The sequence below is a fragment of the Trachurus trachurus genome, assembly GCF_905171665.1.
Source record: "Trachurus trachurus genome assembly, chromosome: 12".
Taxonomy (NCBI): Eukaryota; Metazoa; Chordata; class Actinopteri; order Carangiformes; family Carangidae; genus Trachurus; species Trachurus trachurus.
The window spans coordinates 29,408,020-29,433,851 of record NC_139908.1 but is presented as its reverse complement, the minus strand read 5'-3'; the positions used below and the strand labels follow the sequence as shown (position 1 = coordinate 29,433,851).

Here is a 25,832-nt window from a genome sequence, read left to right as displayed (position 1 = left end):
TAATAATAATAATAATAATAATAATAATAATAAAAAGAAACATTACAATTTCAATATAGCGTACCACATGATTACTTCATTACTTGATTACTTTGAGGTCACTTGCACGTTGGGGCATGCAGCACGATTTCAATAGGGCTTTCGCTGGGCGACTTGCAGTCGACGCTCGGGCCCTAATAATAATAATAATGATAATAACTTTATTCATAAAGCACTTTTCATACATAAAAAATGAGTGATGAGCTCAGCCTTACTGGATATAAAGGTCAGAGAACATTTTGTCTGGATATGAAGACTGGAGGGGAAAAAGGTGGGAATGTGACAGCTAACACACTGACATGATGAAGTGACAGCTAACAGCAGCAGATTTTTTTAAAGGAAACTCACTGACCTGTGATCAGCTAAAACTTGGACCACAGAACTCATGTTTTTTTCTTTAGGAAGATAAAATGCGCCCTGTTGATTGTTAGTCTCTGATGTGTCTCTAGGTGGCGATCTGTGATCACTCTGCTGCCTCGGCCTCAGCACCGGCCAGACCACTGGCCACACAAAACACATCCCAATCAGACACAAAAGCTCTACACTTTTTCCACTAGTCAGACATTTTTAACATGATGTTGCATTAGGTGACCAGATTTCTGAAATAAAAAACTGGTAACATCTCAGACAGCAAGGCATTTAATAAATCATTAAAATATCCAATGAAAGTAAAAAGAGAGGCAGTGCCAGATTCATGTATTGTGACCATGGTAACCGTTATATTGTAATAAACTACGGCTGGAGACAGGGGCAGCCTGAGGCTTTTTTGGAGGATTTGGTGCCTGTTATGGACGTTACCTCTCTGTGCTCTGGATGTCTGCTTACTGACAGATAAATGATTGTTTGGGGCTCTGGGATTTTCCTGCAGACAAAAATATTTCAATTTAAAACAGATTACCTGCACTTTTACACCATCTAATCCTATGGAGAGCGGCACGGTGGTTGGCACTGTCACCTCACAGCAAGAGGGTTCTGGGTTCGAACCCGCCGGCCGGCTGGGGCCCTTCTGTGTGGAGTTTGCATGTTCTCCCCGTGCATGCGTGGGTTCTCTCCTGGTACTCCGGCTTGCTCCCACAGACCAAAGACATGCAGGTTAGGTTAATTGCCGACTCTAAATTGCCCATAGGTGTGAATGAGCGTGTGAATGGTTGTCTGTCTGTCAGCCCTGTGATAGACTGGTGACATGTCCAGGGTGTACCCCGCCTCTTGCCCGAAGTCAGCTGAGATAGGCTCCAGCTCACCCATGACCCTAGTTCACTTTAGAAAATGAACGAATGAATGAATAATCCTTTGGATTTATTTAAAGCAGAATTAAGTGGAATGTTTGTGTTAATATAGGTCTTAAATAGTTCTATCTTCTGACAGCAATCACTTCTATAGAGTGTTTGGTCTGAAACACGGGTCTGTCAGTCACTCTGCTCTGCTGTAAGCCCAGGAGAAAACTTTCCTTGTATCCTACAACCTTTATCCAATGAGGAGACAGAACGGCATAAAGGGGCGGTCCTCTCTGTGTGTGCAGCCAAGGGATGCGCGTGAATGTGGTGACGTAGGGACGAGGACCAATAGATCCATGACGAGGGCGGGGGCTGCTAACTCCATCGGCTGACAAGAAGTTATGGTGCGTTCAAGGCAGCCCGTAACTCATGTTTTTCCGACCTGTGAAGTCGTACCAGTTCGATCTGGTATGAGTTCACGGGTCGGAAGTTCCGAGTGGCCGTTATAGTGACTTTCACAGGTAAAACAGGTCGGAGAAACACGAGTGGGTTGCCTGGAACGCTACAAAGTCGTAAGTCGTGACTTGAAGCTGTAATTTACGGTTTCAAAAGCCTGCCTGGAACGCAGCATTAGCCAAAACGACCGGATCGCTTACTTCTGCTTTAAATAAGAGCACCCTGCACCTGTGGAGGCGTTGTGATGACTATAAATGCATCAACAAGTAATGTAATGTATAATGAAGAATGGCTGTTCAACATTTGAAGTCATTTATAAAAAACATGATATGAAATTGAAGTTGACATGTCAATTTAAACTCAGACAAGACAAATAACTTATAAATTAAATGATCTCAGGACATTTGCATGATTAATATATTGAGTGATCAAGGTTCAAGGGAACTTTATTATCTTCAAGGGGCACTTTGTTTTACAGCCAGCAGTGTCACACACATCCATCAAAACACATTCAATATCACAGTCAATGGGTACAACAACATGATCTACAACACCATCTAAAAATTAAAGTGGCTTATTTAGTCTGAACAAAGGACTTTCTGAGCCTGCTGGTCCTGCAGGTAGCCTGGCTGTTTACCCTTCTGTTAGATCCCAGCCTGATACAGAGACACCAAATCAATTAAGGTTAAGCCAGAGATCTTGCTGCACACCTTAACTGTATCCTATCCTATCCTATTCTATCCCATCTTTATGTAGCCTGCTCTTATATTTAAGGGTGAATGCCCATACCAGCTAATAAAAGAGAACATAAAAACAGATTCAATACAATAAGAATAAGACATTTTGTTGTTCGCATCAAAAGCACAAGGTTTTCGATAAAAAAACAATACATCCTCTTATTCTCAGCACTCAATAAAGTCATCTTCAGTGTAGCAATTGCAACAAGTAAATCTAGTTTGATTAATAGATATGACCTCAAAGCATCTAATGTTAAAGCAGAAGTAAGCGGAATATTTGTGTTAATATAAGTCTTAAATAGTTCTATCTTCCGACAGCAATCACTTCTATAGAGTGTTTGGTCTGAAACACGGGTCTGTCAGTCACTCTGCTCTGCTGTAAGCCCAGGAGAAAACTTTCCTTGTATCCTACAACCGTTATCCAATGAGGAGAGAGAATGGCATAAAGGGGCGGTCCTCTCTGTGTGTGCAGTCAAGGGATGCACGTGAATGTGGTGACGGGGGCGGTGCAAATGTGTGGTCCGCGGGCCAAAACCGGCCCGGCAGAGGGTCCAATCCGGCCGTCAGGATGAATTTGTCAAGTGTGAAAATTTGAAATTGCACATATTTTTATCAAGATATTTCAGTAAAAGGATAGTTCGTTAACTGTAAACATATTAATGATATATTAAAACAAATTAAAAAGTTATTTTCATTTATAGGCTATATTATTTTACTGGTCCGGCCAACTTAAAATCAAATTGTGCTGTTTGTGGCCCCTGAACTAAAATGAGTTTGACAACGCAGGTTTAAATCATTATATTTCTCCATGGCTCTGAGACTCCTCAACCGAAATTATTACATACCAGTATATTTCAATATCGAGGCACAGTCGAATTAAAGATTCTATGAAGGTGTGGTGACCTAAAAACTGTCAGTGTATCATGAGAAGTTTCTAGTTTAATCCCGGACATTAGACGTCTGCCATTCTGCTCCACTTCCCATCTTACCGCTCTGTCTCTAGGGAAATCTCCAGGGACAGGCCGGACAGGGGACAGGCCACCAACAGCAGGGAGTGTCCTTTGCAGATTCAACTCTTATTCACATACTTTCCCTTAAAGGCACATTGTGTAAGTTCTCCTGTTATCTATTCACGAAAATCGATTATTTCGTTCAAAAGTAAGTTTTTCATTCATCAATGAACTGAAGTGTTCCTTTCAGCTCTGAATGAGCCGTTCATATCATTCATATCTCCATGGAGCGGGTAAGCTCGGTGCTGCTGCCATGTGGTGTCTCCATGTTTTTACCTTCAGTGGCAGCGTGACGGTAACCACAGAAACCACGGAAACTCACTCACCGCAGTAACGCAGTGAGGAGGAATGGAGCGTTACACTGATGCTGCATTCACCTGCAGTCGGGCAGACGGCCGTCTGTAACAAACCAGATGTCATTTTAGTCACAGAAGTCCAGAGAAAGCCGGTAAAACGTGGGTCAGGTAAACAATACCACATCGCCATGACAACATATTGTCACGTGTACATTGTTTTACCTGGTGCTGACAGACCACTTGTTTACATAGAGGCTTGTTTAAAGGGATAGTAGCATTTTTTAAAAGTGGGGTTGTATGATCTACAAATAGCCCCTAAGTACTTTAATTGCAGTAGCAGACTCTCTACACTCCTCCCGTTAGCAACGCCAGCCCATAGCCCTGCCCAGAGATTTACAACACACAGTGTTGTGAATGGACCCAAAGAAACTGCCTATTTTCGCGGCCTAAAATAGGTTTTACGTGAAAAAAAATACACAGTTCCATTGTTCGCTATAATATAATTTTTTCCAGCCCTTCAAAGTGCAGGAAAAACGCAGTTTTTATTTGGACCTAACCAACTCACGTATCCCTCCGCCCAGGGTTAGCGCCCGCCGATCAGCAGTTGGTTAGCTCCAAATAAAAACTGCATTTTTCCTGCACATTCAGGGGCTGGAAAAAATTATATTATAGCGAACAATGGAACTGTCTATTTTTTTTTCAGGTAAAACCTCTTTTAGGCCGCGAAAATAGGCCGTTTCTTTTGGTCCATTCACAACAATGTATGTTGTAAATTTCTGGGCAGGGCTATGGGCTGGCGTTGCTAACGGGAGGAGTGTAGAGAGTCTTCTACTGCAATTAAAGTACTTAGCGGCTATTTGGAGATCATACAACCCCACTTTACTACTATCCCTTTAAGCTGTTACGTGCAGCGGCTGTCGTCCGTCTGCCGTCTAACTGATTTCACCTGAATGCAGCATGAAAAATACGACTGAGTTGCTTGCGATCTACAACCGCACCGCTAGATGGGAGTAATTCCTACACAATGTACCTTTAAAGCGATAGTTCAACATTCTGGCAAATTCACCTAATGTCATAATCCCTATAGTAGGTTCATTACCTTTAATAGTTGGTGCAAGCTGTTTTTAGATCGGCGGGGCAGAGATGCGAGCTGCTAAGCTAACGCAACACAGTATTATCGTACACAATCCAGCAACTCCAAAAGACTCTCGAGGACAAGTTGTGACCTGCACATTCACCACGCTATGAAATAATAACGTAAAATTATGTCACATTACGACACTTGAAGCAAATACTCAGAACAACTTACGTTACTGTCTGGAATGTAGTTCCGGTTACGCATTTGCCTCGAAAACAATTCTGTCTCGTAATGTTCCGTTATTATCTCATAGCGTGGTGAATGTGCAGGTCACAACTTGTCCATGAGAGCATTTTGGAGTTGTTGGATCGTGTATTTGAAGAGTTTGCTGAGGGAAAGGCGAAAATACCGTTCACCTCCATTGTGTTCAATGAGCAGCTTGCGTCTCTGCTCCGCTGATCTCAAAACAACATGCACCGACAATTAAAAGTAATGAACCTCCTACTCCTATGACTAGCCTATACGGATTTGGCAATAGGCGAATTTGCCAAAATGCTGAACTATCCCTTTAACTTCATCTTGTGTTGTCGATAAAGCTCATTTGACTGTGAGACCGGTTGGTGAGACAGAGGGAGCCACAGACACAGTCAGTGCAGACAGACTGTTTAACTCACATCCATAGGGACTGCTGCTGTTCAGGAGAAAAATGTCACCTTGCCTGAATGAACCTGATCCAGACTCTGCTGTGCTCTCTAGTAAACCATTGCCACCTGTCGCTCCTGTTATCTGATATACTTGATGACATTTGAGTCAAGCAACAGCAGTAAATAAAACCTCAAGTCTCACTGGAAAACAGGGATATCCTTCACTTCATTTTCATCCAGGTTAAAATGTCATATTGTAAAGGTAGGCTACGATAACTATGGTTTAATGCTGTCCTGAACCTGATGATTGAAGAGCTGGTGTAAACTCTGATGGTCAGTATAGTGAGTCCTGTTTGATCCAGCGGTCTGGCTCAGCCTGTAATCTGGTTTCAGGGTAAAGGGAAACAGTTCCAGTCCTCCAGCTGCAGGGCTCAGCTCTGCTGTGGAGGATTGGATTACAACTCATCAGCACACACACAGGAAACACTGCCTCCAACTTTGTGTGTCTTTTCTTATCTATTCGTTTTCTTTCTTTCTTTCTTTCTTTCTTTCTTTCTTTCTTTCTTTCTTTCTTTCTTTCCTCACTGTTAACTGTTCTTTCGTTCTAGTTTCTCTCTATCCTCTCCTGCCCCCCTCTCTGCCTCGCTCTACCTCACTCCACCTCTCTGTGTGAGTTAGTATCTCTTTTCTTTTCGCTCAGTGAGTCGCAGGAAATCCCATTGTAATGCTAAACTGAATTTCTAGAGAGAGAGAGAGAGAGAGAGAGAGAGAGGGAGAGAGAGGGAGGTAGAGAGAGAGAGAGAGAGAGAGAGAGAGAGAGAGAGAGAGAGAGAGGGAGGTAGAGAGAGAGAGAGAGAGAGAGAGAGAGAGAGAGAGAGAGAGAGAGAGAGAGAGAGAGAGAGAGAGAGAGGGGTCAGTATTTCTGTTTGGGAGCTCCCTCCGTTCTTGGACTTTTCTCTCCTCCAGTAAAACCCGTGGATAGTTTCGTGCTGTTCGTGCGGATCAGTCGCACTCAGGCGCTTCAGAAATGCACTTTGCAGGAAGCGCGGCGCGGTGCTCGGACACCTCCTCCTGCTTTCCTTGGTCTCAGCTAAGACTTCAATGAATGAGGGAAATGCGGTCGTGAAGGAAGGAGAAGTCTTTTCTCCAGTATCCGCCCGGTCCGGCTGAAGACAGAGCAGCGCTCCGAGTCCCCGGCAGCAGGCTATGCAGAGCGGCTGGGTGCTGCTGGAGGCCCGGCTGCAGGGCGCAGCACCCTGGGGCTTCACGCTGCAGGGCGGCCTGGAGCACGGAGCACCGCTCATCATCTCTAAGGTATGTCTGTGTCACCGTCCTCTGCTGTGACACTTTAACATGCACGGTCACTTCACTCAACTGAAGTTCACTATGGAGCTCACAGTGCTGGAGAGAGCAGATAAAGTGAGGGTTATTGACATAATAGAAAGATCATGTTTGGTTAATGATGTTTGAGGCTGATGCCAGTGACGGCAGCAGAAGTCGGATGTCCTTCAAGCTCATTGACAGTCATAGTTTACAAGCCCAAGCCACTGACTTCCACAAGCTATGAAAAATATAACAGATTCCATTGTAGTATCTGATAATACTTTCAATTTGCTGCGGCTGCACTGACAGTCTGCTCAAATAAGCATTCCATTTATTGTTAAAAGCTGTTAGAATGATAAACTGACAGTACATTGTTTACATACTTGAATGATGGCCAGGCCTACCCAAATACACAACACTTGACAACTATTCACTGTAGCTGTATTGAGATCAGCCTCCACTGAATCAGGAGGAGCCAAGCAAAGCTCCAGTTCTTGGTTCAGGGATCTTAGAGATAAGTTTTGAACACTGATATGATATTATTACTGTGATTTATTATCCAGCATCTGTCAGCTTTTCACACTCAGATAGGCTGTTGGATATGACACTATGAACCATTTGACATATATGTAGTCCTCTCAAACCTCAGTATAATACCACAAATGACCCCCCCTCTGTCCTTCCAGTCACTGTGGCCTAATTTTATTAAAATGCAAATCAGCAGACTGTGTGTGTGTGTGTGTGTGTGTGTGTGTGGGTGTGGGGATTCTTCTGGGACAGAGGCCAAACAGCTATGAAACAGGACAGGAATGGGAATGATGCTTTTCCTGGGTGCTATGCAGACTTGCTCACAGCATTGTTCTGTACTGTGTGTAGATGTGTTTTATCACACTGCTTTACAACTGCTTGATTCCCGGCTGTCTGTCAGGCTGTCTGTCAGCTCCACAGTTCCTTTGTCTTTCAGGTTCTTCTGTGTATTTATTATTTCACTATCTGTCATTCTCTTGAATGAACCTTTCACGTATCTATTATCTCTCTTTGTGCTCGAACGCTGCTTTACATCATCACCTATACTGTTTCAATAGAGTTTTCTCTATAGATTTTAATTTATGAGTTTTTTTTTAGCAGATAGATTATAATAGACCACATTTCACCCCCAGTTTGTTTGTCATCAGTGCACTGCAGGTCTTGTGGTTCTGAGGCAGCCCAGAGATTTCTGTTGATCCAGGCTCCACATAACACGCTCAAAAGATTGAATGAGTTTTAAATGTGAATGTCTCATTACTGGTATCTAGAGCTGCAACAGTTAATCGATTAATTGAACAGTAATCGATTATTAAATTAACGTAAACTATTTTGATAATCGAATAATCGGTTTGAGTTTTTTAAGAATTTTTTTTGCTGAACTCTGATTCCAGCTTCTTAAATGTGAATATTTCTGGTTTCTTTGTTCCTTTATGACAATAAACTGAGTCTCTCTTTGATTTGTGGACAAAACAAGACATTTGAGGACGTCGTCTGGTGGTTTGAAAAACACTGATTGATGTTTTTTAAACTTTTATTGACTGAACAACTAATCGATTAATCGTTGAAATAATCGACAGATTAATCTATAATGAAAATAATTGTTATAGTTGCAGGCAGCCCTACTGGTGTCCAAATGAAGTTGAAGAGTAAAGATGTAAACAAACTCCCCTTTATGAACATCTGCACTAGCTCTACTTTAATCTACTCCTCTCACTGTAACTGTGCAGAGATTGGCTCACAATCATAACAGTGGCAGTAAATTATGAGTGCTAAAATTTCACATTTCACATTAATATTGATGGACTACTAATGATTTTCACTTGCACACATTGAAATCCTAACCCCTGAACCAACACCCTGTGCTTTCCTGGAATTGTTTTGAGTCATCAGAGTATCAAATCTTTTCAGACCCTCCTCTCATTCTGCAGAAGACTCGTTATTAGAACAGCACAGCTCCTTAAGGCCAGGAACAGACTGGATGCGTGGTGTAGGCGCGGCTGCTGTGGAACTCGCTGCACATGTCAAGGGATTAGAGCGTTTGTTGCAGTTGTAGTCTCTGTTTTTCAGACATGTGGCTCTGTAATCCACACTTAGTCACTTTTAGCTTTATTATTATGTGTGATCAGTTCACCACCTGCACCATGCTTAAAGCAGAAGTAAGCGGAATGTTTGTGTAGCATCCCCGGCTAAATGATGGTCGGACTCTCAAACTGATGGTTCACAGTGTTTTATTCCTTGGACCGTATTCAATGCAAACACACCGTAAGAGCTATGAAAAGAAGAAAACAAAATACCGTTACCTTTACTCTTACTTGAAATTACCTTTAACTGCCTTTATCACAAACAATCATGTAAGTTGACTTAACTCTCTTTTTATCTAATAAACTTATTGTAGACTCACAGGTTTTACTCCATGAATTTAAATATATATTTTAACTGCTACGATTGATGTTACAGTCATGAGGGAAAATTCACATTTTAACTGAAAGACAACCTCACATAGAGTGCAATATAAAACAATATTTGACATGAAATTAGCATTTTTAACCGTTCGTTTTTAACCCAATAAACAGTTTTTAACCTTAGCAGACCTTATATAAAACAGACAAAATACGTCCTGTTGCATTAATAAGACAACCAACCAGTTAGCTTATAGCTTAATCTCACTTCAATACAGACCGACACGGCAGCTCGCCGATGCTAATAGTAGCTACCGCTAACCACAATACGTTTTATGCATGAAAATATCCACGGCAACCAAACTCGAGCCGGACATAAATATAGCATGAAATGGTAACAAAACAAACCTTGTGCCCCTTATTAGCCAGGTGCTAGGGCGTTTCATGTGGCACACTTTGCTTGCTTTTAGCATTGAAGACACTCTTTTAGCCTTGCAGACACACTTTTCCTACTGCCGGTAAACTCCGAAGCACCGGATGTGTACGAGGTCTCAGCGAGACGCTTTCAAAATAAGAGCACTGAATATCCGTCTGCTTAATACCGGTATATAAAAAATAAAAGCCTGGCTTTAAAGAATGTTACTAAGTAAACATAAAAACACATTTATAAAAATACTATGCTCATATTAAAGGTCATTTACAGTTTGTGTTAATATAAGTCTTAAATAGTTGTATCTTCAGACAGCAATCACTTCTATAGAGTGTTTGGTCTGAAACACGGGTCTGTCAGTCACTCTGCTCTGCTCTGAGCCCAGGAGAAAACTTTCCTTGTATCCTACAACCTTTATCCAATGAGGAGAGAGAACGGCATAAAGGGGCGGTCCTCTCTGTGTGTGCAGCCAAGGGATGCGCGTGAATGTGGTGACGTAGGGACGAAACCACCAGAATAATAAAATACCATAATAAAGGATGTATAATGACATGCACGTTTGTATCCCTCCTTTCTGTGGCCTAACTATCAGTGCTGTTAGACTAATATGTTGTTTCCTCTAATATTTTATGGTGGAAGACAAATGTGCAAGTTTAATAGGTAAACATGAGATTAGAAATTAAAAGTTACATGGAAGTTTACTCTCTTCTCTAAACTGAAACAAAAATGGGTAATACCCCCTGAAGTTTTATTTCACATCATCCCGCAAGAGAAGGCAACAGATCACCTGATGTGACTGGTGCTGATGGGACATTTTCTAAACTATTGTTATGACAGAAGTTAGGCTTTGACTGTGGCTGATGGCTGTGTAGTCAGTTGCATCATGTTATGCCACCAGATTGACACACACAAAGTAAAGCCATGCCACCATGGTAAGGCCTTTGACAACTTCTTGCATGAACTATAAGCATGATGTTTTAGGTTATGCTTTATGACTTGGACTCAATATTCAGGCTTTTCCTCAGTGGCAGCCAGTGGCCAAACAGATGGATATAAGAGCTCCTCCAGCCACTCCTCTCTCCCTCCTGACGTCCTGAACAGCTAACAGATTAATTGTTACAAACAGAAAGCTGCTCTATATGCCTATACAGTCGACGGGCCTTTGTCCCTCATTTATCATAAACACAGATTACTGTACAGCTGACAGATTCCTGCACTTTCTGTCGAGTTGTTTTAACTTGGAGGGAAATCAGCTCCTACTGTAGGAATGGTATGACAGGAAATATTAATGATTGACTTTTTCAAACTGTGGTATACCTGGTAATGGGTAACTGGCCCATGCCTATTCACAGAGGCATCATAATCCATGAAAGTAATGGACATAGATTATGCACAAATAGAAAAACAGACACTACTTCCCTATGTCAACAACAGTTGTTAATACTGAGACTTGACATTAAGTGGTAGCACAACACCACACGCCACAGTGCAGATTCATGTGGACTCTATCAGAGCTCAAATACCAAAGTGTGACACAAAATGGACTGATATGCCCAATGAAACACAGGAAGATGGAAACCTGAGGAGAGGGATGGAACAGATGAAGTCACCTGGACGGGTGAAGCTGGATAAGCCACCAGTACTTCTAGGGAGAGTTACTTCCATGAGATCACAAATGCTGACACGACAAGCAGTAGGAACCATGGAGAAAGGTTGTAATTAACCTGTTTGAACTGAAAGGCAGGGTCTTTTGGCTGCTAATGGATTATTATTCAAATTACCCAGAATTCTCAAAGTTGTCAGGCGCACTTGCAGAGCAGGCAAATCGGAAATGAGCTGTGTCCTAATTTCATTTAGAAATACCCATTTTCAAAACAGAAAAATGTTGGCCACCAAGCACATGGACCTGTTATCCACGTGCTGTTACTCAGATATTAGAAGTCAGATTCATCCTAACCTCAAACTCAAACCAGGAATCCTGAATATGGGCAGAGACAAGGTGGATGATAGGACATATAGGACATTTTGACCAAGTTACTTCCAAACAGATGGTAGAAGTGTAACAGTAGAAGACTGACTTCCTCAAGACACATTATTTTCTGTTTGACCAGATAGAGTTAAACTTTCCAGACAGACTGGGACTCCTGCATTCTTTTACACTCATGGCTACAGCCTTCACCCCACCTCCTCAGGGAAACAACTTGTCTTCATGTAAAATGCTGTATTTCTGTAAGAGATATTATCTGGAGCAGCTCAACAAACACAGAGCAGAGGGATGTTGTGGTTCTGGCTACATTATAATTCACTAGCTAGGACAACGCCGACAAATTGTGAGTTTTAGAATTTCTTTTAATGAAATGAAATCAGAGATAATGAACGGTGTAAAGGGGGGGTTGGGAGGTCTTCAGCCAGGCAGTGGAGACTCTGAGTGGGGGTTCTTCCTCCGATGGTTCGTCGTGCCCGGGCTGAAGTTAACCCCCAAAGAGTCATTGTTAAATTAAACACAATCGTGAGTGGGCTTGATGCAGATCGCTTAAGTGTGGTATGTCTGGGAAGACCAATGCCCCATGATCTGAATCGTGTGCTCAGATATTCCTTGGCTGGCAGCCGTGGATGCTGCGCCGATGCGAAAAGAGTGGGGTGAATAATGTTCGGAGGCGATGCCTGAGACGCGTAGCTGGAGTTGACGTACCTTGTCAGTGGTTCATATGGGCTGAGATAGGAATTGAGGCGGAAGATGTAGATGGGGAAGGCTTGAAGTTGATCGGTCTTACTTCTACGGAGCGTGAAGATTAGAGAGTCAGCGGTGTGAATAGCGATGTCGGATAGCTTGGGATGTAGGGAAGGATGGAAAGCGGAAGAGGTCGGGGCGAATTCGGAGCACCTGAGGAAGCCGAAGAAGTAGGAACATGGATTCCAGGGTTGAATCAATGGTGCAGCGACTGAGCAAGTCTGAGGTGAGAGGCAAGCGCCTCGTGGAGATGGCCGGGTCTTGCTTCTTTAAGCCTTTGAGCAACATGGTTACGTGGGGGTGCGAGATCGCAGGGCAGTGCTGACCAGAAATGAGGGTTAACCCAATTTTATTTGTATAGCCCATTTTTACAAACAATTTGTCTCGAAGGGCTTTACATGGCATCACAACAACATCCTCTGCCCTTAGACCCTCACATCCACTGAGGAAAAACTCCATGGAAAACCCTTTTAACAGGGAAAAATCTGAGAAACCTCAGGGTGAGCAACAGAGGAGGGATCCCTCACCCAGGACGGACAGACGTGCCCGTATCCTATTGCAGAGCAATTTGAGATGAGCAGGAGGAGCTGGGGTTTGGTGATCTTTCAATAGTCGCTGCAATTTATCTCTGAAGACATGTCATTTCGACCTGGCTGCAGACTGTTCATGTTGTGAATCAGATCTACATGGTCCTGATACCACTTGACATCGCCTGATTGCATTGTGTTTAAAGTGTTTGAGTCTGCATTCATCCTCGTTTTGTTAATCTGCATTAACATGATGTTTAAAGGGATAGTTCAACATTTTGGCAAATTGGCCCATTGCCATAATCCTTATAGCATTAGGAGTAGGTTTGTTACCTTTAATTGTCAGTGCATGTTGTTTTGAGATCGGCGGGGCTGCTCATTGAACACAATGGAGGTGAACGGTATTTTCACTTTTCCCCCATCAAACTCATAAAATACACAATCCATCCATCCATCCATCCATCCATCCATCCATCCATCCATCCATTGTCTACCGCTTTATCTGGAGTCGGGTCGCGGGGGCAGCAGTCGGAGCAGGGATCCCCAGATTTCCCTCTCCCCGGACACTTCCTCCAGCGTGTCCTGGGTCTTCCTCTGGGCCTCCTCCCGGTGGGACATGCCCGGAACACCTCCCGAGGGAGGCGTCCAGGGGGTATCCAATACAGATGCCCGAGCCACCTCAGCTGGCTCCTCTGGATGTGGAGGAGCAGCGGCTCTACTCCGAGCTCCTCCCGGGTGACAGAGCTCCTCACCCTGTCTCTAAGGGAGCGCCCCGCCACCCTGCGGAGGAAACTCATTTCAGCCGCTTGTATCAGGGATCCTGTTCTTTCGGTCATGACCCAGTTGTTGAACTATCCCTTTAATAATCCACCACATACATTACATGTTGGAATCCAGTCTGAGCTGGTGAAGTTGGTGCTGACACATTTTGACAATCTGTCGGGATTTGATTGAGTTTATCTGAGAGAACAAGACAATGTGACCTTAAAGCGGGAGAACACACACACACACACACACACACACACACACACACACACACACACACACACACACACACACACACACACACACACGATAAATGGATAAACAAAGACACACACTGCACTGACAGGCTGCTAAGAGGCATCACCATCAGCTCTGATAAAGTCAGGAGTCACGTCCTCCCTCTGTTCCCCTGGTTGGTTTGAGTGTTCCTCTATCATTTTGAAAATCCTCTGTCTTCTTCCTGACTCATTGTGTCTAGCTTTGTCTGTGTCTCCCTCACCTGTGTCTCATTTGTAACTAACCTCTGTCTTTTGAGTCTGCCAGGTCTACCTTGTCTCATCATGTCCTGTTCTCTCCCTCCTGTGTGTTTTTCCTCCCTGTGCTCTTCCTGGTCAGTCTGTGCTTTTCCTTTGTGTTTCTTGGTTCTTTTGATCTAACCTTAGTGGTTTGGTTGTAGACCCCTTTTGTGTTTATCTTTTTGTGATGTCTGGGATTTAATACCCACTGACCTTTTTTTTTTGGGGGGGGGGGGGGGGGGGTGATTTCACATTTGGATAATTGGAGACCTTTTTGAGTTGTTGTCCCTTCTCTCTTAACAAATGACTCTGAACTCACTCTCTCATGTTTGTGTCTGCATCTGGGTCCTGTGTTTCTCCTCAAATCGCGACAGTATGAGTCTTAGTTGAGTCATGACATACTTTAAAATCCTTTGTGGCTCCTTCCTTTGAAATAGACCGCAGTGCAGTTTCTCAATTCTAAATCGTGACCATTCACCTTAAAGCGGATGTGGACTAAGGGTTGGGAGAAGTTTCAGAGTCCTCCGTGGCTTCTCTGAGTTACAGGGGGTCTCGGCGTAGCAGTGCATGTAGGGATGGGGCAGATCCGATCCAGTATAGGTATCGGGTACCGATATGAGTGTAATTAATGGATCGGAAAATTCCGATCCAACCTGCGCAAATTTCCGATCCGTGAAACACATGTGCTTTCATGGTTGTCTGCTGAAATGATTCCAAAAGTTACTCCTGTTGGCTACTCTGCTAGGTGGCTGCAAAACTGTGGAACGGATTTCCTGAAGGAGGCGTGTGCGGTGTGTCAGTGAGGCAGAGAGATGAGACACACCCCCGTTCAGGAAATACATGCCCCTGTTTGCAGCCTGCCGGGCCACTAGCAGCAGCAGGCTAACAGCCGGGTAGCGTTGAGCAGCACACGTCCGCTGTTTGTAAATATTTCATGCTCGAAACACCGCAAAGCAAGACAGCAACGTGCAATGTAGGGCTGGGCAATACATCGATTAATTCAAATTTGTACTTTACATCGATTTATTTTAATGAAAAACAATTTTCTCTTCAACATCCACTACCAATGCTCCCTGCTGGGCTCCCATAGTTCAGAGTGCGCAAACCCCCGCAACACGGCGGTGCTAATAGAGCGGAGTTTATGTTGAACAGGTAATCTTTGTTTTTATTGTGGAAGTTGTGAATCCGACACTGTTACTCCGCATTCAAAGCCGTGTTTGGTTTCTGCAGGCAGGCTTGTTGCTCTGCTCTGCTGAAGGGGGGGTGTGTCGTTAATAGGCTCCGAGGGGAGGGCCATACGAGCTCGGGGGGGGAGGGTGTGTGTGTCTGTGTGTGGGGTGCTTTTTTAAAAAAATTTCAGATCGTAGACCAGGGTTGTCAAACGTATCGGTATCGGCAGATATCCAAATTCTTGTATCGGGATCGGATCGGAAGTGAAAAAATGTGGATCGGTGCATCCCTAAGTGCATGTCCATATAACAGTTGCAAATGGATACCAACTGTCTTCGTAACAAAAACACACACCAAAAAACATCCAAATACCTCCATGCTGCTCATATGTAATATCTGTCTTGTATTGAAATGCGAAATTGTCCCGAATTTTTTTTAAAAAGTCTATATTTCAAGCTTGTTTTGTAGTGGAAGCTTCTCGAAGCTCCTCCTCCCGGTTCGTTAAGTTTGATGAACCGGGAAGAGGAGCTTCCGCTACAAATAAGCTTGAAATGTAGACTTATTAAATTTTTTTCGGGACAATTTTGCATTTCGCTCACACTTGTGTGTGTTAATGTGTGTGTGCAGGTAGAGGAGGATGGGAAGGCCGACCGTTTGGAGCAGCCTCTGCTGGCGGGGGATGAAATCATCATCATTAATGACGTAGAGCTGACTGGATTCAGACAGGAGGCCATCGCTCTGGTCAAAGGATCGCACAAGACTCTGACACTCACCGTTCGCAGGTAAAGAACAATAACCTCATTAAAGAGGAACTAAGCCCCCAAACCACTTTTTTCTGCTGAAAACAAATATATTTGGGTATAAGGTAGTGTTGTCAGTTGATTCTGGTCCAACTTTTGACATTTTAGTCAAAATATTTCAACTTGGTGTATTTTGTAGTAAAAATGCAGTGTGACTGCCCTCTATGGGTTGAAACACGGCTATTACAATCAAATTTTTCTATTGGCTGAGATGGAGGCAGATGACGTTTTGGAGGCAGCTTTCGTCATCGGCCACCAGCTCCCCGACCAATCAGCACCGGCTGCTGCCTGCCTCTAACGGTTGCTAGGCAGTTTAGCTGCTCTGCTGCGGCTAACGGCTGCTAACAGCTGCCTGAACGGGAATCGTTTGTGCGGCCGGCGCTGGCGCTAACGAGCCGTTAACGAGCTAACGAGCCGGCGGATCAGCTGTAGATGCACTGTGTTAGGGCTCCTAGTAGTGTCCGCGCTACTAGTGCTGTTAGTAGCTCGTTAGTAGCTCGTTAGCGCTAGCAGAAGTGTTGATGTGTGTTTATTACTTTTTTTTCTCTTTTGTGTGATTTCGCGGGTGTGAATGGGGCGCAGGGGAGGGGGGAGGGGGGAGGGGGGATCGGAGAGTGCTCCTGAGTCCCGCCCATAATCAAGGCATTTTTTGAATTTCAAGCTTAGAGCACGTCATCCAAAACTGAGGGGTTTAGTTCCCCTTTAACACCAAAGTAAAGCTGACTGATACTGCTGAAGATCCTGTAGAGAGAATTTGCGGACAACACACACACACACACACATATACAGTACAGAAGAATTTCTAAAAAAAAAATACTGAACTATGTGGTACTGAACAGTAGAATTTGACAGTTGAACTGTATTTCATCATTCCTGAGTTGAGGGATTGGAGAACGGGTGATGCTGTTGGTGGTTCCTTACTTAGCATATCCCTCCCTAATGGTATAGAACGGTATAGAAATGTGTAAACCACGAGCATCAGTGGTTTTTCTGCTCATTTTTCAAATAGTGCTGGTCAGATTATGGGTCGTTATGATGAGCAGAGGAAGAGGCAGATTGTGGGGGAGAGGGTCCCGGGAAGGGGGAGCGGGTCCAGAGCGGCTGCTTGCTGGCAGGGCAGGGAATCTGGGAGCGTGGGGAGACAGGGTCAAAACGAGGCAGGAGAAACCCGGAGCAAAAACACGAAGGAGAGAAAAAAGGCTAAGGACACAAAAAACACAGGAGACTAGAGAACACTGGATACTAAATATCACAGAGAAGGAGCCTGACAAAGTTACCAACGTGGTGAACTGTAAAGATCTGGCGATGAATGAGTGGAGGGCCGGTGTCTTTGAGCAGATGAGCCTCAGGTGTGTGCCCTGCAGCAGCAGCAGCAGCAGCCTGCGTCTGGGGCCCGCCCCTGGGGCCCGCCCCTAGGAAGGAGGGAGAGACACAGGGAGGGGAGGAGACACTGGGAGAAGACATGGGTGTAACAAATACCCAATAATCCATAGAGTGTGTATAATATAATTTTGGTCATTTAGCAAGTCTTTTTGGTTCCCAACTCAGAAGATGACCTGAATCAGTGGATACTGCATTGTGAAATCTCCCAGTTAGATCCATGCCAATGTGGAAAGAGCCCTTGGACTGGTTGGTTGGTTCGTAAGTGACATCTCTCCAAGTGAATTGGGCCTTTATCCAGTCTAGTATAATGTCATGAGTCCAGGCATTGGGTTGTAGTGATCTACTTGGGACACAGTTCTCAGAACCAACATATCGGTGAGTTCTTGTGTCACAACTCTGCACAGCATGTTCCTAATCAATGAGATACATAATACAGTGACATGCAAACGTTTGGGCACCCATGGTCCACATGTCTGTTAATGTGAACAGTTCAGTAAGTGGAAGATGAAATGATCTCTAAAAGACACAAAGTTAAACAAGAAACACTCTTTTGCAATATTTTCAGCAATATCAGTGTATTATTTAAGTTTTCTACCGTTTTACAGTGAAACAGGGAAACAAAGCAGCAAGGCAAGGCAAGGCAATTTTATTTGTATAGCCCGTTTTTACAAACAGTTTGTCTCAAAGGGCTTTACATGGCATCGTAACAACATCCTCTGTCCTTAGACCCTCACATCCACTGAGGAAAAACTCCATGGACTCCCATTCTGCAAAAGAATGGGAAACCCAGGAAACTTGAGCTCTCACATAACTTTGACCAAAGTATCAGACAAGATATTTACTATTGACACACTGATAGTTTCCAATGGGGGGGGGTTACTATAGTCAGGGGGCTTAGCAAAATTACTGTTACGGAGCGGATAAAAGCGTAAAATTTGTATGATGTTTCTTTATGGTCTAACAAATCATTTTAGCCTAGGAGCCCTGAAAGATTTTTCTGTAAAATATCATATTACAAAATCATCATTATCAATGAAAACACCTGCTATTTTTAATCATCATAAAATGATTTTAAAAATATATGAATACTCACAAAATGTGTGTACATTACGTGTGTGTGTGTGTGTGTGTGTGTGTGTGTGTGTGTGTGTGTGTGTGTGTGTGTGTGTGTGTGTGTGTGTGTGCTGCATATGTCTGTATATTACATAATGTATGTATACGGTAGCATAGTTTTATCTTTATGTTAAAATGGAGAAAGAAAAAAAAAAATGTTCCCCCTCATCAATCTACACCCAGTCCCCCTTAATGACAGCACAAACCCAGAATTTTAGAAATGTTTGCAAAAATAGAAAAAATTAAATATCACCTGAACATTCAGACCCTTTGCTGTGATGCTCATGTATGCCATTCAGGAGCTGTCAACTTATTTTATTTATCTTTGAGCCTAACTGTGTTGAAATAAATAGTTTGGACATGATTTGAAAAACACACCTCAATAAGATACAGCTAATACAGCTCATTTACATATCTGAGCAAAGTGAGATCCATGAGGTCAAAGGAACTGCCCCAAGAGCTCAATTGTAGCAAGGCATAGATCTGGACAAGGCTACAAAAATAAATTTGATAATCCTTCAATTTTCAGGCTGCTAATTATGGGTGGCATGGTGGTGCAGTGGTTAGCACTGTCGCCTCACAGCAAGGGGGTTCTGGGTTCGAATCCACCGGCTGGGGCCCTCCTCTCGTTAGTGAAGTGAGATGCTCCAGCTCACCTGTGACCCTAGTGCAGGATAAGCGGTGGTCAGTGAATGACATATGAAAGGTTTTAATTTGCAAACAACCACCTAAAGGTTGTGAGTAACTCTACGCAGCCTTTTCATAACACTGTGGAGTGAGCTTTCATTGGTCCACTCTGCTCTATAGCCCAGATTGGTGGAGGATGCAGCCATGGCTCATCTTCTGAGCCATCTTCTGTAACTTTCTCCCTTCTCCCAAAGGATCTCTGGAGCTCAGCTTTTTTTGTGTTTTCGGTTCCTTTTCTTCGGTCCTTTCTAACCAACTCTCACCAACTCTCACCAACTCCGCCAACTGTTCAGTTTGGCTGGATGGCCAGCTCTACGAAGAGTCCTGGTTGACCCAAACCTTTGATGGAGGCCACTTTGCTCTTAGAAACAATAAGTGCAACAGGTCTTCTTTTGTAGCCTTGTCCAGATCTGTGTCTTGCTACAATTATGTCTGATGATACTGTAATGCATGTTTTATACACAACATTTGGAAGGTTACTGGTCAGTGCACAAATTAAAAGCAGATTCTGGTTATACAATGGCCTAAAAAGAGCAAATTAGCTACCATCAATTATCTTCTTAAGACTTCAGAAAAATGACATTTTTCATCATATATTTTGATCCAGAGAATATGGTTCTTTTTATGGATATTTCAAAAGAATTATGGTGGGCTCCTAGGCTAAAATCGTATAGTACTGACGTAGCCTTGTGCCAAATTTCACGCTTTTATCCGCTCCGTAACAGTAAGCCCAAAAAAGTGTGCTAAGCCCCCTGACTACTAGCTACTAACTACGGTGGCCTAACTGCTGCAGGCCCTTTTCCTCGGATCGTTACGAGACAGAGTTGTTTTAGAGGCAAATTCATGCAAAACCGCTGATGCGTGTTGCGTTCAGGGACAGTTTTTCAGCAAGCAAACTCTGTATTTCCCTCTAAAACAACTCTGTCTGGTAACGTTCTGTTATTATCTCATAGCGTGGTGATTGTGCAGGTCACAACTTGTCCACCAGAGCGTTTTGGAGTTTTTGTATTTGTATTTGATGAGTTTGATGAGGGAAACCAAGAAATTCCATTAGCCTCCGTAGCGTAGCTCTGAGCTGCTCCGCTGTTCTAAAAATAGCTTACACCGACAATTAAAGGTAACAAACCTACTGCTATGACTATAGTGATTATGGCAATGGGCCAATTTGCCAAAATGTTGAACTATCCCTTTAAGTGTGACCAACGTTGTCTGGCCTGCCCTGACTGGGTTTCCAACTCGGTTCTCCTGCACTGCGGGCGATGATGCTAACCGTTTTGCCAAGAAGTCAATGACCACTTGGCAAGTGGATTAGCACGTCTTTTCTGGGCTTCAGTACCGCTAACCGCCACACACCGTCACTTCTCCTCACTGGTACCTCGTGACTGTGGCTATACCCGCGGACCTCTGTTACATAAGTGCACAATTTATAGCTTGTTGGGATTGAATATGAATTCAAAATGAGTGAATGATGCCCTACAAGACACCTCCCCTGCTCCCTATACTATGTAGACTGGCTGGACTTAGATTGGAAGGGCTCCCTTCCCTGGCCAGTTAGCTTATGCCAGCATTTCACTACCTCCCTCCCTCTTCACCTCTCACCCATGGACGACTGTAACCCCATGCTACACAGAGCAATATTACTCTTTTCTTTCTGATACCCCAATCATTTATCTCCCTCAGTGACCTAAATGTTCTGTATTGATTGGCTTATGTGTTATCTTCTCAGTTATAAAACCTTAAAGGTCCGGTGTGTAATAATTAACAAGGTTTATTGGCAAAACCTGAATATATGAATATATTTATAGTCGCTATTGGTTTTCGTAGCCTTATAATTCTTCGTTTTATACGTACATATAGCAGGGGTCTTGATTTAGAGAGTGCGGCCATCTTGCACCGCCATGTTTTTATGGCAACCTGAACAGAGAATCCAGCCAGCCAGAGAGAGTTTGGCGTTCATAAATTAACCAATGAAGAATAAGGAGGAAGGAAAGAGGCCACTGTCACTATGCCGTGGCAGTGTCTCAGGTGGCAGAGCATGTCGTCCAGTGATCACTCAGAGGGTTGGCGGTCTGTCCCAGTCGCTGTCGTAGTGTCCATGGGCAAGACACCTTACCCACCTTGCCCCATTTGGATGTGTATGAATGTTTGGTGTTGGTTGAAGTTTGGCACGAATTGGCAGCCATGCAGCTGTTTCTACAGACGTAGCTTAGCACTAGGGATGTGCACGGTTACCCGAGTACTCAAGTACCCGAGTCGGTTATGATTTATTACCCGGTTAACCTAGGATTAAAAAAACGGCACGTTAGAGCGCGGTTCGGATCAAGCCACATGGATTTTTTGCTGTGTAAAATAATTTTTGGATCGACCCTTGAACTTTCAAACCTTTTACAAGAATCTGTGGTGGTTCCCTTGGGGTGAGCTGTAGGGAGGGAGACGACAGGCCGTAGCTACCATTGAGGACACCGAGGTCATGACCTCGGTATTTTTTTCGGCCTAATGAATGAAATTAAAAAATAAAATAAAAAGTGCGGTGAAAGTATTAGGGAGGACAGATGGAAGGTGACTGAGTGACTCCTCTCTTGTCCAAACAACAATTCCGGTAGGCCTATAATGCTCTTGTTTATTGACGCCCTCACGTACGCTGGTGTTTGTTTACTGGTCGCGGGGAAAAGGGCGATTCATTCGGAAAAAGCGAGTGATACAGCGCGTCGCGGAGCCTGCGTGCATGGAGGAGAAGGCTACTGAGTGAGTCGGTTGGCTCTAGATAAACTGCTTTTTCCAACCAGTTGTTACACTGTAAAAGTTTTGTACATACGTGCACTTGAATCGCTGTATTATTTCGGGATGGGACCTCATGTATGCGGAGAAAACAGCTGTTTAATAGGGTCAATTCAGCGCCGTTTACTGTCTGTGTCCTGCACTATGCACTAGTTGAGCTAAGTGGGGGAGAGCAGAGACCTCTTTCCTGCAGATACTATACTGAGGGGGCATCTACACTGTCCATTCTTCCATCAACTTTATGTGAAAAGCACAGTGACATGATACATTTTATGTTTACAGACAGGGGCGTCACTAAGTTTTAAGGACAGGGGGGGCTTAGCCCCCAGGAGATGCACAAGATGTGAGCATATGTGGTGCACGAGCACAACATTTCACAAACAACATACTGTGAAATTGTCCAAAATAATTTGGACAGATTTAACAAAGAGCATACGGTGTAAAATTTTTAGGCAACCATTAGTATTTATTTATTTATTTATTATTTCAGTCTTTTTATTTATTTATTTAAAGAAAGCTAAGACCTGTGAGATTACTACATACATGTCTGGAGTAGGCTACAGTAGAAAATGTAAAATTTTCATCTCTGCCTAGTAAAAAAAACTAACAAAAATCACATTAGAGTAAAACCTACCTTTGAATCATGGGATATCAGGCAAATGAATAAGTAATGTGTAGGCTAACTGTGTAAAAGTAGATGCTAAAAAAATGAACCTGAGCAATTTTGCAGCTGTTTTATTATCAGAGATATGTCCAGGTGGAATTTGACCTTTGGAAAACTAATTATATTTCACTAATAGCCTGTGTCATAATATTCACTCCATCCAAATACAACTGTTTTTGGCTCATTTTGATTTCACCTAGACCTCTTCATATTTTCCCATTCAAAGAAGACCATACAACCGAAATGAAGTTCGACACCAATATTTTACTAATAAAAAATATGCATAGAAATGTGAAATACTACATAGCTAAACAACGTGAATAACCAATTATAACACAAACCAAAATTTGCTGCAACAAGGAGCAGTCAGATGTATGATGGTGGTAACTATAAGGAAAAGCAAACAAACTTCCTGGGCCTGTTTCAAAGTGAGGAACACAGCTGACTCTCCAGAAGGAAGTCACCCCAAAGATAGTAGGCTATAGCTACTTTTTTACCATAGCTATGGTAAAAAAAAAGGGTGCACACTTCACCCTAGAAACCTGTTAATCTTTATGTTAACAACCAGGACCTTCACATTGCATTTCAGACTTTTTTTTTTTGAGCTGGAATTAAACTTTATAATATAATATTTTTGCTACTCTGTGGCTGCTATGAGTGTGAGGAGCTAGTCTCCTGTTTATAATAGGTGGTGTGTTCTCATCAGAATTCAGTGAAGTTGGGTCTTCTCTGGATGATCACTAGTGATGATAATATCATAAAAATAGGATTAATCTAATATGATGTGTGTAGTTTTTATCTGTCAAAGTGCACCAGATTGAAGCCTTTTAATATAAAATTGCCCCAAATTTCTGACACCCTCCCGCGCACCACGACTAAATGACCTCAGTATTTCAAAAATCCTGGCTACGGCCCTGGGACAGGTGTCATCAAGTCTGTTAGAAAATAGGCTTTCAGCCTACAAACATTCTGAAACATTTCCAGTTATTTCCTGAGACGATGCGAGGCAGAGAGGAGCGACGGCACCAAAATGTAGTGTGGACTAATAAATAAGCACCGCTAATGACTGGGGGAAAAAAAGGTTTTCTCCTCAGAGGCAGCTGCGGCATAAAGATACACACATGCCCCATATGTGCATCTTCAACTCCAATCTCTACTCTTATTATCCACCTGATATTTAGTCTGACAACGCTGTGTGTCAGTAATGCACTCTGTCAATGCAGACAGAGCGCATTTATGCTCCAGCTGCTCTGTCCGTCAGACATGACCTCATTCTATTTTATTAAAGCAGAAGTAAGCGATCTGGTGCTTTTAGCTAACTTCCTGTCAGCAGATGGAGTTAGCAGTCCCCGCCCTCGTCCCTACGTCACCACATTCACGCGCATCCCTTGGCTGCACACACAGAGAGGACCGCCCCTTTATGCCGTTCTCTCTCCTCATTGGATAAAGGTTGTAGGATACAAGGAAAGTTTTCTCCTCGGCTTACAGCAGAGCAGAGTGACTGACAGACCCGTGTTTCAGACCAAACACTCTATAGAAGTGATTGCTGTCGGAAGATACAACTATTTAGACTTATATTAACACAAACATTGCGCTTACTTCTGCTTTAAATGAATCGGTTACCCGGGTAAGACCAGGTTAGGTTACTACCTCTTATGAAGAGGAGATGCTCGGGCATGAAGGCAGCATACATGGCAACCCAGCCCTGTAGGTGCTGGGCCTGCTGCTCTGTCTGGGCGTGCACTGCCTCCAAATGCGTCTATTCACCTATTCAGATCCTCTGTCATAAATCTGGGACGGACAGATGGCATCTGGAGGTTTTACAGTGGATGTTTGTTTTGTCAGTATTCTGTTGAGCAGGTTTGGCTGCCATGTCCTCTCCCGCTCTTCACCGCTCTCAGTATTTGCACACGCTTTATTTAGTTTAGTTGTGATTGTGTGACTCAGACAGAATGCAAAACTGACCACAGAAAACAACACCTGTCCCTCCTCATTCTGTTCTGGTGAGCAGTTTGCTAAATAAAGTTTTCCAGCTTGTTCTAAATCTAATTTATTGGTTTCTTCCTGTATTTTGTTGTTGTTTTTTTCATAAGTGGTGGTGCACACATATTGGTACAGAGTCTTTGAATAAACTTTGAGAGATAACTCCGAACTATGAATCACAGCGCAGGAGGGTGAGAGAGATAAGAGCTGAGCAGAGATTGAAGCAGGAAATGAGTCATGATGTCACAATGCTGTGTGGAGTTAGTCCGTGTGTGTGTGTGTGTGTGTGTGTGTGTGTGTGTGTGTGTGTGTGGGTCAGGATGTCATGCATATAGTATGTGTACAGAGATGATGATAGTTGGGTACAGTGATCCGTATGATGTTCCTGTCTGCTTTCATTGTCATGGTGACAGGAGCTTTAACTTGCTTCGTCCTGGTTGTGGTGTTGTTGGCCTGCAGTCTGGAGCTCACTCTGCTGACTGTAACATGACTATGACTTATTCTCCTGTGTGAGTTTTTCTTATTTGCAGTGAGGTAGGCCTGACACAACCAATGCTGGGGAACTAATAACTTTAAAATTGACCCTTCAAAGGGAGGAGAAATGAAGGAGGAGGGAAAAAAGAGAGGTTTGTTCTGTTTTATTTATTTAACGGTCTTTGATTGGCTGCTTTTTTTTCTCCCTTCAATCAATTAATTAACTTTTTCGGCTGCTGTGTTGCAGTGTTAGGTTCTTCCTGTCTTGTGCTGTGTCATGTCTTTATGTTTGTCACTTGTATTGCACAATAAAAAAAAAATTTAAAAAATAATAAAATGTATGTATCTTTATCCATTCAGTTTTTAAATGAACAAATTAAAATGTAAATAATAAAACAGGTGAGTTAAAACCTGAAATGCACTTAGTGATAAATGAAGGTCAAGTGGAATGTGAAGCTCTGTCTTCTTTCATTCATCTCCCGTGACGCTGCTTTTGTGCTCTTTTGTCACTAGTTGACGCAACCGAGCCGAATGAATGTTTGAGTTTCTCTGCTCAAAAGAGATGAGGAGGAAGTCATTACAGGGACAG

At 43.3% G+C, this 25,832-nt stretch overlaps 1 protein-coding gene across 1 annotated transcript in view; it reads left to right on the top strand.

The window, feature by feature from the left end:
• Positions 1-6,680: 6,680 nt before the first annotated feature.
• The window catches only part of shroom3 (shroom family member 3), a gene marked incomplete at its 5' end in the record, with an annotated part of 77,382 nt that continues 58,230 nt past the window's right edge, over positions 6,681-25,832 (top strand). Inside the window, 2 exons of the mRNA XM_083982961.1 lie at positions 6,681-6,788; positions 15,989-16,143. Coding sequence (XP_083839087.1) covers positions 6,681-6,788; positions 15,989-16,143 — 263 coding nt within the window. The remainder of the gene's footprint in view (positions 6,789-15,988; positions 16,144-25,832) is intronic.